The following is a 13,692-nucleotide window of genomic DNA, read 5'->3' on the forward strand; positions in this document are numbered from 1 at the left end:
ACGAGATGGATTAGCCAAGTGGCAGCATCAATGGACTCTAGCATGGCAATGGTAGTGAAGTTGGCCCAGGATCAGGCAGTGTTTTGTTCTACTGTACATAGTAGTGTTTTGTTCTACTGTACATGAGTCGGTGCCAACACGACGGCACCTAACAACAACAACAAATGGGATTCCCACTTCAGAGGATATATCCACAACATTCCTTGGAGATTGGATTAGTGAATTTATTTCTATTTATGACTGCCTTCCTCATGTTCAACAAAAAACAGGAGCGTAAAGTTAGATAATACATTTGTAACATACAAGAAAATAAATTTCTCCCGTGACTAATATTGAAAGAGTTGTGGAATTAGATTTGGTTTTCCTGGAAATGTTATGCTTTCTATTTGTAGCAAAGTTGCAAAGATATCTGTTAGAATTGTGATCTACTTTGTTTCACAGTGTTTTCACACATGTTATGAGTATTTAAAAAAAAAAAAGAAAAAGAAAAAGAAAAAGAAAGCTACCCATTGCCATAGAATTGATTTCCAAATCATAGAAGCCACATAGGACAGAATAGAGGTTTCCCAGAAGGTTTCCAAGGACGTAATCTTTAAGGAAGCCAACTGGCACATCCTTCTCTTATACACATTATGATTGTTGTTGTTAAGTGCCATCAAATCAGTTCTGACTCATATTATGATGTTGTTGTTAAGTGCCTTCGAGTCAGTTCCAACTCATAGCGACCCTGTATAGGGTTTCTGAGGAGTGGAAGGTGAGCTTGAATCGCCAACCTTGTGATTCAAACCAACTTTGTATTCTAGTGAATTAACCCACAATGCCACTCTAGGATTCCCATATTATGATAACATATTCTAATTCTATACTTCTTAAATAGAACCATGTTTTATTCATGCTTAAAGCTAGACTTCTTGAGTATATTCTATCCTTTGCATCTCAACTTTTTTGCCTCTACTTATCAATGTCTGTACCTATCTAAAAAAGCAAGTGTTGTAACCCATTTCCTAACTCAAGTAGTTATTTAACTCACCCCCACTTTACACCACCCTCTAGTAGCGTAGTGGTTACGAATCGGGCTGCCAACCGCAAGGTCAGCAGTTTGAAACTACCACCTGTTCCATGGGAGAAAGATGAGGCTTTCTGCTCCCATAAAGATTTACAGCCTCGGAAACCCTGTACAGGGTTACTATGAGTGGGAACTGACTCCATGGCACATAACCACCAACCACCATGCAAAACAAGAAATAAGTAAATTATGTCTTCTCTATTGATAGATACGTGTTCACACGTCTTGGGTAATAATGGATCCTCAATAAATACTGTTTTACTGTTTCTTTTACATCTTCTCAAAATTGACACTACTTTGTTCATGGGAAGAGTCAGAAATAGTTATTCAAATGAATTTGTTTGATGAGTAAAATGATAAAACCTCTTATTCAAATTGTTATTGACCATACATGGTACTAGATTTGGGTTTTGTTGATCTCATCTAAAATCTGTCTTGTTGTTAAGTGCCGTCTCATAGAGACCCTGTATAGTGTTTCCAAGGAGCAGTTGGTGGGTTTGAACTACCAACCTTGTGGTTTGCAGTCCTGTACTGATACTACAGCTCCAAACCAGAAGTAAAATATCTGTCTAGAGTGCAACTTAGACATTGGCTACCTAAAATGGGGAGCTGTAAAGGCATGAAATGACTGGCTTACAAGCTTTCAAGAGGGAATTTAGTTTCAGAGTGTGCAGGGGAACGTAGAATCCCACTGGCTAGTTTTCATCTTGTCTAGATGGGTCTGGTGAAAGGAGATGGGAATAAGAGTCTTATGATTCAGTAGTGAGTAATTGTTATCATGATTAATTTCATTGCAATGAAATGATAAATGTAAAACCAATGTTCTCCCATGTAAACTATCACTCAATTCACAATAAAAACACAATATAAGGAGCTCTGGTAGCATAGTGGTTATGAATTGGGCTGCGAACCTGAAGGTCAGCAGTTCGAAACTACCAGCAGATCCGCGGGAGAAAGATGAGGCTTATTACTCCCATAAAGATTTACACCCTTGGAAACCTCATACAGGGTCGCTATGGGTCGGAACCGACTCGACGGCACTTAACAACAACAACATATATATATATATGGCAATGCAATAATCTTCAGTAGGGAGATTTTGAAAGAACTCTGGTAGTGTAGTGGTTACGAGTCAAGCTGCTAAACTCAAGGTCAGCAGTTTGAAACTACCAGGCATTCTGCAGGAAATAGTTGAGGCTTTCTGATTCCATAAAGACTTACAGCCTCAGAAACCCTATCCAAAGTTGCTGTGAGTCAGAAAGGACTCCTTAGCACACTACCACCACCACCACCCAGGGAGATTTTTGAAAGAATACTATGTTGTTACTACCTCATTTAACCAATTTGAGGAATTTGGTTTATCAGAGCAAAAAAATGACTCAGAAATAACCATTCAGATGAACTTTCTGAGCATTTATTGTAAATGTAGAGTCTGACTGCATAAGTTACTAAAACCCACGGCCATCAGGTATATTCCAACTCATAGTGACTCAATCCTGGAATTCTGGTATGACACAGTAGGATAAGCCCTGGACTGTTAACCACAAGGTCGGTGGTTCAAACCTATCAGCCACTCCTTGGAAACCCTCCTATACAATGTCACTTTGAGTCAGAACTGACTTGCCTGACAACACTCAAAAACAAAAATAAGGTTTCCGAGCTATAGATCTTTACTGGAGGAGAAAGCCTCATTTTTCTCCCACAGAGCAGCTGGTAGTTTCAAACTGCTGACCTTGAGGTTAGCAGACCAATTCATAACCACTACACTACCAGAGTAGAAAACCTCATCGTTCTCCAGCAGAGAGGCTGGTGAGTTTGAACTGCCAACCTCGTGGTTAGCATCCCGTGGCATATCTTACAGCACCATTGGGGCTCCTTATAAGTTATTAAAGGGGAATGAAAAAGATTTGTTTCAGTAACTTTTTATTTCTTTGTTTTTCCCCAATAGGATACTCGATACTGCAAGCTATTATGGAAAAAGCAGGACAAAACGGTTGGCATGTCAGTGCTATATGTGTGGAAAACTTTAATGACGTCAGCTATAGACAACTTCTAGAAGAACTTGATAGAAGGCAAGAGAAGAAATTTGTAATAGACTGTGAGATAGAAAGGCTTCAAAATATATTAGAGCAGGTAAGTTCTAGATTTTATATTAACATAGGCTACTTATAGAAAAGTTAATCTTTGAATTACTTGTCTCCATCAATACCTTCTTCCAATCTTTTAGTTTGGAGTGTGAAATTTGGATATTTCATTCCATGATTAATCCTCAGAATCAGTCATAGTTCATTATCAACAAATGTCATTTTGATTTTCAGGTGTTAATGCAGTTAGAAGCACTATTTATCACACATCTTTAAAGCAACTACAATTGAAGGACTGTTCATGAGTAATGAAAAGCAAGTTGCCCTCCTTATTTTTTCAGAAACACTAAAGATGAATACCATCTAAAAATATGAGAACTTTTTTTTTTGCCTTTTTTTAATCTTTAGAGAAATAACTCCATGAGAAATAGCAAAGAAATTTTTTAAAAAGAAAAGAAAATTAAACAGAATGCTGGGTATTACATAATTTTTGCTACATGTTGCCAGTAAATACATAACCACCATTGTGAAAATGGTTTTCAACTTTCTTCTCAAAGAATTGTTGAAAAAAAGTTCAATAAAAATTTGTTGATTTCATTTGAAGTAAACAGGAAGAGATAAAACTGAATATTGGTGTTGTGTTAAATAATAGGAAAATATCATCAAATAATGCATAACATTTGTCTTCCCCCTAACCTTGTACATCATGATAAACATTGGAAGGCTGTAATTCCGCCAAAATTACAGTGAATGAATGCCATCTAGTGGTTTTAAAAATGCTTGCTCTTATTTATCTATAATATATTCACTTGGCTAGCCAAGATTGATTTTGTTGGTGGTGGTTAGTTTGCTATGCATAATTTATCTGTATAATTAAATCATTTGATTTATAGCATATCAATTGAAGGTTAATTTATAAGAACAACTTTAACGCCCAACTACAAAAATCAAACCCAAAATATGTTTTAGGGATATCTCCTAAAAACCTATGACACCGAACTAAATGTTTTAGGTTTCCTTTCTCCCCTATATTAAAACTTAAAAGTAAAAGCACGTTGCATTTCTTTGGAAAGCCCAGTGAAGCCAGGCTATACTGTAAGAGGAAATGACAGTGTTCACAGTGGTGATATCAGTACAGAGATGTAAGGATCACAGACCACATTGGTAATACTGTCAGAGGAGGTGGTCCCAAAATTGTTGTACACTGTTTTCTGTAAAAACTTACCTTTTATTAAAATATTCCTATAGTTAGTTATAACAACAAAAACACTTTTTGTAAACCCAGCTTGCATTATCAATATACCTACAAGGTGAAAATACTATGCTAATTTACTTTTTGAACTTTCTAATGCCTTCCAATCAGAACTGTCATTATTACCCAGTTACGACAATACTTTGAATCATGTGGTTTTGTCTGCACGTACTACAAGAGAGTATTACAAAATTCACTAATTTTGTAGAAGAATGGGAATCACAGGACAAGTCATTGTGCTCATGGGGAACCGGTACATAGACCAAGAGGTAGTCTTTAAAACATAGCAACGGGATACTAAATGGTTTTAAATTGGAAAAAGTGTGCATCTGGATTTTATTCTTTCATTATACTTATTCAATCTTTATGATGAGCAAATAATCTTTGAAATTGGACTAGAAAAAAAAATGCTTCATGAAAAAAAAAAAATGCTCCATCAGGATTGAAGGAAGGTTCATTAATAACCTGTAATATGCAGATGGCAAACCTTACTTGCTGAAAGCAAAGAAGACTTGAAGTACGTACTAAGATTAAAAAAAATAATAATACAGCTTTTCATATGGATTACACTTCAGTGACAAAAATTCTCAATAACTAACAACATAATAAACTATGAAAAGATAGACATTGTTAAGCATTTTATTTTACTTGAATCCATAATCAACATTCATGGAAGTAGCAGTCAAGAAATCAAATAACATATTGTATTGGGAAATCTGCTGTTAAAGACCACTTTGAAGAGTTAGAGAACAGACTCACTTTGAGGACTATGGTGTACCTAACCCAAGCCATGGTATTTTCAACCACCTTATAGGCATGCAAAAGAGAGACAATGAATAAGGAATATCAGAGAAGAATTGATGCCTTTGAATTGTGGTGTTGATGAGGGATATTTAATATACCATGGACTCCCAGAAAAACTAACACATCTTTCTTGGAAGAAATACTGGAGAAGGACATCACACTTGATAAAGTAGAAGATCAGAGAAAAAGAGGAGGATCCTCAAGGAGATGTACTGACACAGTAGCTCTGACAATGGGTTCAAACAACAATTGTGAGGATGGTAGTGTTCCATTCTGTTGTACGCAGGGTCACTATGAGTCAGAAACAACTGGATGACACCTGAAAACAATTTTGTCAAATTTTCTGTTGTTTTAGATACAATATTGTGGAAAGTAGTTTTTGTGAACCTATGTCAATAACTTTTTGGAGAATGGGGTATTAAGGTAAAAGAAGAGAAACCAAGAGAGGTTTCTGCTCAACTACAAATACTGTAACTAATATATAAATCAATGCAGAGAGATCTTACAAAACAGTTTTGTTGTTAGTATCCGTACAAGCTAAGAAATTATATTTAAGTAGTTTACAACTATATCCATCACATAGTATCAATGATTAAACAATGAATATTACTAAGGATTCTGTATGGTCTGGTATGAGAAAAGGCCCAAGGAGGAAGTGACAACATGAGTTACCTCACTGGATGACATCAATCTTAGTGACACCATTGAATATTCACTTCTTGTTTCTATAATACAAGAAATTGAACAAACAAAAACTCAACAGAATTGTGGTAAATAGTACCTATAAGTAAGGAGCTCTGGTAGCGTAGTGGTTACGAATCGAGCTGTGAACCGCAAGATCAGCAGTTCGAAACTACAAGCGGTTCCGCGGGAGAAAGATGAGGCGTTCTGCTCCCGTAAAGATTTACAGCCTCGGAAACCCTGTGCAGGGTCGCTATGAGTCGGAACCGACTCCACGGCACTTAACAACAACAACATAAGACTGTAAATCACTCAGATTGATTTCTTAGTATGTCAAAACCACCAAGGTTGTAGCTATTCAAGATTTGTGAATTTTTTCTTTTAAAATGGAGATTTGTAGAATCTAAGAAAAAAGCTTTTGATTTCAGTTTCTTAAGCAAGGCTGTCACTATAGCTCTAACACCCTCTCTGTCGCTGTCTCCTCTTGTTGAAAGTTTGAGTTGTTTGACCTGACAACCGACGCTTTGTAAACAACTCCCCATGAATCCAACAGAGAAGCCAGTTCTAAGAATTGTCTGCATTGCCAAGTTCCTGTCAGACTATGAGTAAGGCTCAGAAAGACCCTCCACTTAGCACCAGCGCTTAAACGACGTAGTCTGGAGAAGGCAATTGAGTGCCTAAAGCACACTGACCTATTTCAGAGGCTTAGCTGGTTTTTAAGAAGAAAATCGACACACCTGGGTGCTTTGGATAAATTCTTTGAATAAGCCTTAAATAAGTTCTCACTAAAGGGACTGGACTTTTATTTTTTTTTCCTTCTGCCATTTCAAAGAAATTAGAAAACTTTCTATTCTTCTTCTCCTGCCTTTTGAATTCTAAAATGCATCTCTTCTTTCAGAACTGCATAGTAATAGTGAGAATAATAGACCTTTATGCCTCTAAGGTATAAATCTTATAAATTAGAGCAAGGTCTGCTGTATTGTAAGGAAATAACTTACTCTTAATTGATCTATAAATTGTCTTCCCAAGAAGAACTGTTTTCTTATTCTGAACGTGATTTTTAAAAATATTTATTTAACTATGTGTTTATTAGGAGTAATCGGGCTGCGAACCTTAAGGTCAGGGGTTCGAAACTACCAGCCGCTCCACGGGAGAAAAATGAGGCTTTCTACTCCCGTAAAGATTTACACCCTCAGAAACCCTGTACAGGGTCGCTATGGGCCGGAACCGACTCGACGGCACTTAACAACAACAACAACATCTGTTTATTAGGAGTCCTGGTATGGCGCTGTGGGTTTATGCACTGGAGTAGAAGGTTGGTTTTAATCGCAAGGTGGGCAGTCCTAGCTCACCAACTGCTTCTTGGAAACCCTGTGCAGGGTTGCTATGAGTCAGAACAGACTCAACAGCACTTAAAAACAATAACAATCTGTGGTGCTATAGGATAAGCACTGGACTGCAAACCACAAGATATATATATAGAGAGAGACAGCGATCAGCACTTGACTGTGAATCACAAGATCTGTGGTTCAAACCCACAACCACTCTTCAGAAACCCTATACAGAGTGACTATGAGTCAGAACTGACTTAACAAGGCACTTACTGAAAACAGCATTTATTAATTGAGGAGTTGTAGTTCACTGGTAGAATTCTTGCCTTCCTCGTGGAAGAGCCACGTTTGGTTCCCTGCCCGTGTACCTCATGTGCGGCCACTGCCATCTGTCAGTGGTGTATTTTATGTTGCTGTGATTATTAACGGGTGTCAGCAGAGCTTACAGACTAGGAAAAAAAAAACCTGGTGATCTACTCCTGAAAATCATCTGAGGAAAATCCTGTGTATCACAATGGTGAGATCATGGGGATTATACAGAACTGGAAACTGTGTTCCATTGTACATTAGGTCTCCATACATTAGGGGCCAATTTCATGGTAACTGACAATAACAGCATAACCTAAATGTTTGCAGCTCTTAGGAAAACAACTTGTTGTGTTTCTTGGTTTAACTTTTGACTCATCCAAATGCAAGTGTTAATCCAAACCCTATCAGACTCTTGTACATGTACCTCAATATTCTTGTGTTTCAATGCCCTCTTTCATAAATTGAGATAACAATAGAGGACAATTTGAGAGAATCACCCAAAGCATTTTTAAGTTAAAAAAAAATCAAATTGCTAAGTAATCTTGATAAGAAAATGCCTTTGAAAAACTAGCACTCGCTCAGAAGATGGTAAAACTATAAATACAGTAAAGATTAGGAAACATGTAAGTAAATTTCGGAAAGAATGGACATGCCTCCCATCCTGGTGGCATCTGTCAATAACTACTTTGTTGACATTTTTATGTGTATCAGTTTCAAAAACATAATGGAAATAATTTATGCAAATTTATCTCAAAATACATCAATGGACCACTGTGGTTGTTTTTATGCCATGATCAAATCAGTTCACAGAAACGTATTTCTATTTAAAATAGAAGTTAGCCATAAACTCTCTCAAAGATTTTTAAATGTGAGCTTCAAAACAAGTATTTGAAAATGTAGCTTAAGTTGTTTTAACTTTTCCACCCTGAATAAACAAAAATGAAAGAATTTATTTAAATATCATCCACCTAGTTTAAGGCAATAGAAACAATAAAGCTACAAAGTTAAATATATTGTCATTCTCTTTTATTTCCACATGTATCCATTAATTGTAAATCCTATACTCCATAATTTTCAGAGACCCTTAGAACCCTACCTAATAGCTCATTGATTTAATTTCATGTACTAGACTTTGACTCATGAATATAACTCAGTAGCAAAACAAACTTGAACATAACTAGCTATCTAGCATCAAAGATTATTTTAGTAAAATAGCACATAAAGCTAATGATTGCTCACGTCTTTTGTGCTACCATTAAAAAACTCAATGCCCAGCATCTTCAATAGTGTCTTTAGAAAACATATACACATAAAAGTACATGAACAGTAACAGACTCAATTCCAATTTCTGGTGACCTTATTTGTGTCAGAGAATAACTGTACTCCATGAGGTTTTCAGTGGCTGAGTTTCCAGAAGTAGACCCCCTAGAACTTTCATCTGAGATACCCCTGAATAGACTTGAAACTTCAACCTTTCAGTTAGTATATGAGCACATTAACTGTTTGCACCATCCCAAGACTCTTAAACATAGAGTCGATTTGTCCTTAAGCAACCCTATACAAGGTTGAGACTTAGAGACTATAAATCTTTACAAGAACAGACTGCCTCATCTTTCTCATTCTGAGCAGCTAGTGAGCTAGAGCCAGCAACTTTTCAGTTTGCAGCCCAACTCAACCACATCACCATAGTTAGTACATAGGAAATAAGCAGGGTTTTCCAGTTATCCCTGGTTATACTATGAATGTCAGTTCTTACTGAACAGAAGGTGATGATAAAGACATTAGGTAGAGAACAACAGCTTTATTGACCCTAAAACATCATGGATGTTTTTTGTTCCAACAATCTATTAGTAGAAGATGATAGTATCAGTAGAAGATGACCTTACAAGGCGAATGAATGTTAAACAAGTGAAAGGAGAAAAATGATAATGAAATTGGCTCACAGGTATTCCAAACTGCCTATTTATCAAACACCTCAGTTTAATTGGCATTCCTCTCAGCAATATTCTCACTTTCAATATATGTAAGGAAAACTCAGGTTCCCAGTAGACACAATCTGAATCTCAGATAATTGACAAAACCAGTAATCTCCCTAAACTGTTGGCAAATTAATAAAAAAAGCATGATTAACTTCTTTGAGGTTTATTACATCACCAAAGAAAGTCAACAATCCTACCTCAGAGCAAGGTCCATTCAAAAGAGAGGAAAACTCCTTGCAAACATAAATTTGATCATTTGTACATAGGTTAAATGGTAAAATGTGGGCATGTGCCAGATTAGTTTATCTAAACTAAGTCTTGTTCATAACATTTCCCATGTGTAACACAACCTAAGTGAACTTTCAGGTCCCAGACAATATTTTTGGCTAATTATCAAATGTGTGGCATCTCTAACTAAAAGCTAAGGTCTCTTTTTCTAAAACCTGTTTTTCAGAATTCTCAAGCATCAGAAATGGCACCAAAGTCTTGACCTAATGTTACAGCAAACAAAATCTCAGACATTAAGTAAAGCATCAGAAAGAGTCAAACTCTTGAAAAGAGTTCATCGTTGTATGCCATAACTAGTTGAGTCATTACCTAGAAGCTAAAGATTATTTTGTTTCCAGCATTTGCACTCCAATCACCAGTTATTATCAGTACATCTTGATTGCATGTCTGATCAAATTCAGACTAAAGAAGTTGGTAAAATTCTTCAATTTCATCATCACTGGCTTTAATGGTTGGTGTGTAAATTTTAATAATACTGGTCTACCTTGTAGCCATATGGATATTATCCTATCACAGACAGTGTTATACTTCAAGATGTATCATGAAATGTTCTTTTTGATCATGAATGGGATGGCCATTCCTCTTCAATTTCTCATTCCCAGCATAAGAAACCATGTGACTGTCAGATTAAAAATAGCCAATGTCAGTCTACTTCATCTCACTAATGCTCAGGATATCAATGTTTATGAATTTCATTTCATTTTGATAACTTCCAATCTTCCAGCACTATATCTGACAATATTATGGTGCTCTTCATCATGTTTCAATATTCAATATTCTGATGCTGACAGTGTTTCACTGCTATCCATAAGGCTACTGATGAAAATCAGTATCTTCGGTATGGTGTGCACTTCAATATAAACAAAACAAAAATTCCTACCACTGGACCAATAAATAATAAGATAAATGGAGAAAAGATTGAAGCTGTCAAAGATTTCATTTTGCTCCTATCAACCCTCAGCACTCCTGGAAGCAGCAGTCAAGAAATCAATTGATGTATTGCATTAGTCAAATCTGCTGCACAAGATCTCTTTAAAGTGTTCAAGAGCAAAGATGTCAGTTTGAGGACTAAGGTGTAGACCCAAGTCGTGGTATTTTCAATAACCTCATATACATGTGAAAGTTGGACAATGAATAAAGAAGATCATAGAAGAGTTGATACATTTAAGTTATAGTGTTGGAGGAGAACATTAAAAGTACCATGGACTTCCAAAAGAACAAACAAATCTGTGTTGGCAGAAGTACAGCCAGAATGCTGCTTAGAAGCCAGAATGGCCAGACTTGGACTCATATATTTCAGACATGTTACAGGAGGGACTAGTCCCTGGAGAAGGACATCATGCTTGGTAAGGTGGAGGGTCAGTGAAAAAGAGGAAGGCCCTTAAGCTAGATTGGCACCATAGCAGTGGCAATGGGCTCAAGAGTAGCTGAGGTTGGTACAGAACCACTTAGTGTTTCATTCCAATGTATATATAGGTCACTATGAGTCAGAACCGACTAGAAGGCATTTAACAAACAACAAAGAATATTTTAGTTACAGGCCAATAGTGTAAAGTCACTTTTTTTACACCAAAGTCACCCATTAAAAACTAAAAAAAAACCAAGAACAAGAGACAAAAAGTAGTATAAAGATTTGAGGAAAACTAGCTGCAGTATTGAGAAGGAGTAATAACTATAGGAGAGATCAGATCTTTGGAGATAATAGCTTTGATTACATGGATCATTAAGCTGCACATTTTCTGACAGTAGGAACAAGCCAACAACAGAAAACAGGACAATTTTTTACTTGTCTCTTCCTATATTAATTCAACTTCTACGTGCCAAACATCATTCCAGGTACTGCAGTGATATACAAAGGTGAACAACGTCATTGTTCCTATATTGGAAGTGCTTACAGCCAAACTGGGAACTAAACGCATGAATAATTAATTATAAGACAATCAGCTCAGAAACTAAGCATTTACAAAATACATATTTTCCAGAAGATGAGGTAACTTACTATAATCAGAGGAGTCAGAAATGCTTCACACAAAAAATAGACATTTAAATAAAAAATGCATTGGATTGTGCCCAGCACAGAAAAGTTATCCCAGACAGAATGAAACACTAAGATAAGGAGTCTGGAAAAGCTGAGACATTCTATGTGATAACTATATATGATAAAAATTGGGTAGGGGACAAAAAGTGGAATGTGGAATGGAACAATAGAGATGATGCTATCAAGACTAAAGGTAGCAAGAACTAGTAGGCCCTGGATCCTTTGTATTGCATCAGGTTAGTTCTCTGTCTTTTCCATTGAAATCTTATCTCCACCGTATTATTGGCAATCTTGTACCAAATTACTCAACGACTTGATGGTTGTTAAGTGCCATCAAGTCAGTTCCAACTCATAGTGACCCTGTATAGGGTTTCCAGGGAGCAGCAGAAAGCCTCACCTTCTTTTTGAATAATGAGTCTAATGAGCTTCACTTGTAAACACAGCAGGTTATATCCATGTAATTAAGGCAAGAACGCCAGATAGCATTTGAAGTGGCTGAAGGTAAGCCTTCAGTTGCCTTTCTGGAAAGCTTTCTTATCCAGAATAGCTCATCCACTCAACTTAATGGGAAGCCTAAGTTTTCTAGAGTTTGTTGTATAGGTAGATAAAAGCACAAGAGTTTCATTTTCATCTCTTAAAGTAACAATCAGTGAGATGAAACAGGAATAAATCAAGTACTCAAGGAAATTCCTACAACAAAGAAATCGTATCAGCAATTTCTCATACTGCAGTACTGGCAGAGCTGGCTGCTTTAGCTTCCTTTTAAAGCTGCTTTTGCATAATGAGCTTTGCTCAGTCAGGATTTACAAGAAAGTCAACAGACATGAAGTGATGCTAAGAAAGTAAATTTTACTTCTTTAAATCTTACTTTTTTAACTGAATTTGTTTTATGTATAAATCCCATAAAAGATTTGTTGTTTTCATGGAATACAGAAACACCTTTGGAGATCTCTGCCAGACTAGTGCAAATAGTGGGGCCTGGGAAGGAGTGTGGCAATATAGAATAAGCATTGGACTGGTAACCTCAAGATTGGAAGTTCAAGCCCACTCTTGGAAACCCTAAGGAGCAGTCCCAATTTATCCTGTAGGGTCACCATGAGTCCATCAACTCAACTGCAGTGGGTTCATTTTGTTTGTTTTAAGTAGAAAAGAGAGGCTGACTTCATGATTTATTTTAGTAGAATTTTGCAGTTACTCTACAAATGTTTAAAAGACAGTGAGATTAACAAAGTTCAACAGTACCTTTAGAGATACTATTCTGAGTCTTATAAACCCCATAGATATAACCATAACTCCTTCCATTATATGTATATTAAATCGTTCAGTAACAGAGTATACTATCTACCAGCAAACTAAATAGGTGCTGCATCTTTTTGGTCACTCTGATTCAGACACAGAGGTAATGGAACAAGTTTACACCTAACTCTAACCTGAAGATTAATCACGTAATGAACACATAATGAAAACCATATTGATCTGTAAGTTTTTTTTCTGAGCTGACACACAACTGATGCCAAGTCTAATGCCAGATTGTGGAAGGAAATTAAAGTGGTGGTGTTTTGGTGTTTTCAATTTTGTTTTAAAAGTAAGTTTCACTGGCAATTGGAACTGACTCAGCAGTAGTTAACAAAATATATATGTATATTATATGTAATATATGTATTATATATAAAATACATATTATTATACATATATACCATTATAATATATGCCTGTAATTACATATGTTGTTTAATGCCACCAAGTCACTTCTGTATGGGGTTTCCGAGGAGTGGATGGTGGGTTTGAACTCCCACCTTGTGGTCAACAGTCCAGTACTTACCCTTCAGTGCAACACCAGGACTCCATATATATGTGTAT

At 36.4% G+C, this 13,692-nt stretch overlaps 1 protein-coding gene across 4 annotated transcripts in view; it reads left to right on the forward strand.

Moving 5' to 3' along the window:
- The window catches only part of GRIA4 (glutamate receptor, ionotropic, AMPA 4), a 532,647-nt gene that overhangs the window by 398,278 nt on the left and 120,677 nt on the right, over positions 1-13,692 (forward strand). For all 4 annotated transcript variants that reach the window (XM_006833788.1, XM_006833786.1, XM_006833789.1 and 1 more), the window contains one exon: positions 3,015-3,199. In XM_006833788.1, the coding sequence (XP_006833851.1) occupies positions 3,015-3,199 (185 nt within the window). The remainder of the gene's footprint in view (positions 1-3,014; positions 3,200-13,692) is intronic.

The sequence above is a fragment of the Chrysochloris asiatica genome, unplaced genomic scaffold, assembly GCF_000296735.1.
Source record: "Chrysochloris asiatica unplaced genomic scaffold, ChrAsi1.0 scaffold00008, whole genome shotgun sequence".
NCBI lineage: Eukaryota > Metazoa > Chordata > Mammalia > Afrosoricida > Chrysochloridae > Chrysochloris > Chrysochloris asiatica.